Genomic DNA, 1919 nt, shown 5'->3' with positions numbered 1-1919 from the left:
TATGATGAACTGTTCTCTCTTTGCAAAGATAAAATAAAATAAAATGCAGACTGAGTGAAATCCATCGATCTCTGTTTATTTAACTGGAATAAATGGTTGAATACTTTTTTCCCACGACGTGCTTTAAGTTTGTTTATAACCCACAGGTCTGTCTGATTGGAGCAACAGCTAATCTACTTTCAGTTACTGAAACTCTATGATTTACAGCCGACTATGATACTTAGGCCATTTATTTAGTTTAAAATGAACATTTAATGTTTGATTAATTAACTCCAGTTGTATCTTAATTTATCATAACATGAAATTCATCGAGACTTATCAATATTTTGATTCATAAATAGAAACTGCCTCTTTAGGAGGAGCATCCAACGTTGTTCTCAGCTACAGCTCAAGCTGCACGACGACGATTTAAAAGTTCACAGCGATCAATGTTTGTTCTTCCACTGAAGGTCCAGAAAACTCAGCGCCAAGAGATGGCGCTGGTCGGACTCTTCAATCTGGAAGAAGAAGAAGAACTCCCTTGTCTGCCCAGGTGCAGTGCGTGAAGTTCTGGTAAATCGGCTTGTAGCTCTGCTTCAACAAGACGCCCAACTCAATTTCAACCATGCTTGATTTTCTCCCGACCTTTCGGTTCCTGATGGGGAGGCGGTCGTTAGAGGCTGATCGCCCCTCCTTACCCCCTGTATGCTACACGACGCAGGAAGCACCATGAGCCTGAAACTCGGTCTGATCCAAAAAATTAGCAGAACTGCAGAATCGGCCCAAAAAGGGGAAAACTGGTGCCGTTTAGGCCGGCCTAACTTTATACTTCAACAGGGGACCAAGAAATGTGGGCAGAACTAGCAGAGAGGATCATCAGAGCTGAGCTTCCCTCCATCCAGGACTGGAATCCACTAAAAGAGCAGCTGACGTCTCTGCAGAGCACACACATCCTGGACACTAACCCCCCCCCCACAACCTCCCAGGTCCAAACCAGTTCAACCAGATTTTCCAACATGTCTGCTTTAAAGCAAAAAGCAACTTAAATCTGATTCCTTGTTAAGTTGCAGCAACTTGCTCGTTTAATTAGCGGCTGAACAAGAATTAGATATCTTTTTATATCAAATTATCTTTTTCTATCTTTCGTTTTGAAATGACCTTTAGGGTTAGGCGTCTGTCTGAAGGTCTTGGTTTGATGTGTTTTAAAGTGTAGTTTGATAAACACATTAAAATGATTGCCATCACTTTGTTCTGGGCGTTCTTTCTGAGGCTTTTCATTTCTAATATAAAAATATCGACCAGATGAAAGCATAAACAGTGAAATGTGGGCGGGTCTGTGAAGCTGACAGAGTCACTTACTCTCCCTGCAGGGGTCCAGGGATGCTGGTTCTACTGAACCTTCTGCTTGGAGCTCCAGCGTCAGACTCCCTGCACAGAAACAGACACAGCAGCTCCATCAGCCTCCATCTTACTGACGCTCTGGATCTTTGTTAACAAACATTTCTTCCTACGTCTGTTCATCTCCAAGGATCCTCATGGCTTCACTCAGGTTCTTGCCCACTTCAGTCAGAGTGGCGTCAACCATCGTCAGAGAGGGAGGGGGTTCTAAGGGAGAGGAAGGAGAACAAGTTCACAGCAAAAAAAAAAACATACGAAGAAGGGTAATAGGTCAGGGTCAGCTACAGAGTCAGCTACAGGGTCAGCTACAGGGTCAGCTAGAGAGTCAGCTACAGAGTCAGCTACAGAGTCAGCTACAGAGTCAGCTACAGAGTCAGGGTCAGCTACAGGGTCAGCTACAGAGTCAGGGTCAGCTACAGGGTCAGCTACAGAGTCAGGGTCAGCTACAGGGTCAGGGTCAGCTACAGGGTCAGCTACAGAGTCTGGGTCAGCTACAGGGTCAGGGTCAGCTACAGGGTCAGCTACAGAGTCTGGGTCAGCTA

General features: G+C 45.0%; 1 protein-coding gene across 1 annotated transcript in view; it reads right to left on the bottom strand.

Moving 5' to 3' along the window:
* Window positions 1-1919, bottom strand: part of pdxdc1 (pyridoxal-dependent decarboxylase domain containing 1) — a 29736-nt gene that overhangs the window by 24153 nt on the left and 3664 nt on the right. The window contains exons 2-3 of the mRNA XM_015404727.1: window positions 1491-1584; window positions 1339-1407 (exon numbers count right to left, since the gene is read on the bottom strand). Coding sequence (XP_015260213.1) covers window positions 1339-1407; window positions 1491-1564 — 143 coding nt within the window. The 5' untranslated portion in view covers window positions 1565-1584. The remainder of the gene's footprint in view (window positions 1-1338; window positions 1408-1490; window positions 1585-1919) is intronic.

This window comes from Cyprinodon variegatus, unplaced genomic scaffold (assembly GCF_000732505.1).
Source record: "Cyprinodon variegatus isolate N-32 unplaced genomic scaffold, C_variegatus-1.0 Scaffold1842, whole genome shotgun sequence".
NCBI lineage: Eukaryota > Metazoa > Chordata > Actinopteri > Cyprinodontiformes > Cyprinodontidae > Cyprinodon > Cyprinodon variegatus.
The sequence above is the reverse complement of the archived record's forward strand: the minus strand, read 5'-3'. Positions and strand labels throughout refer to the sequence as shown.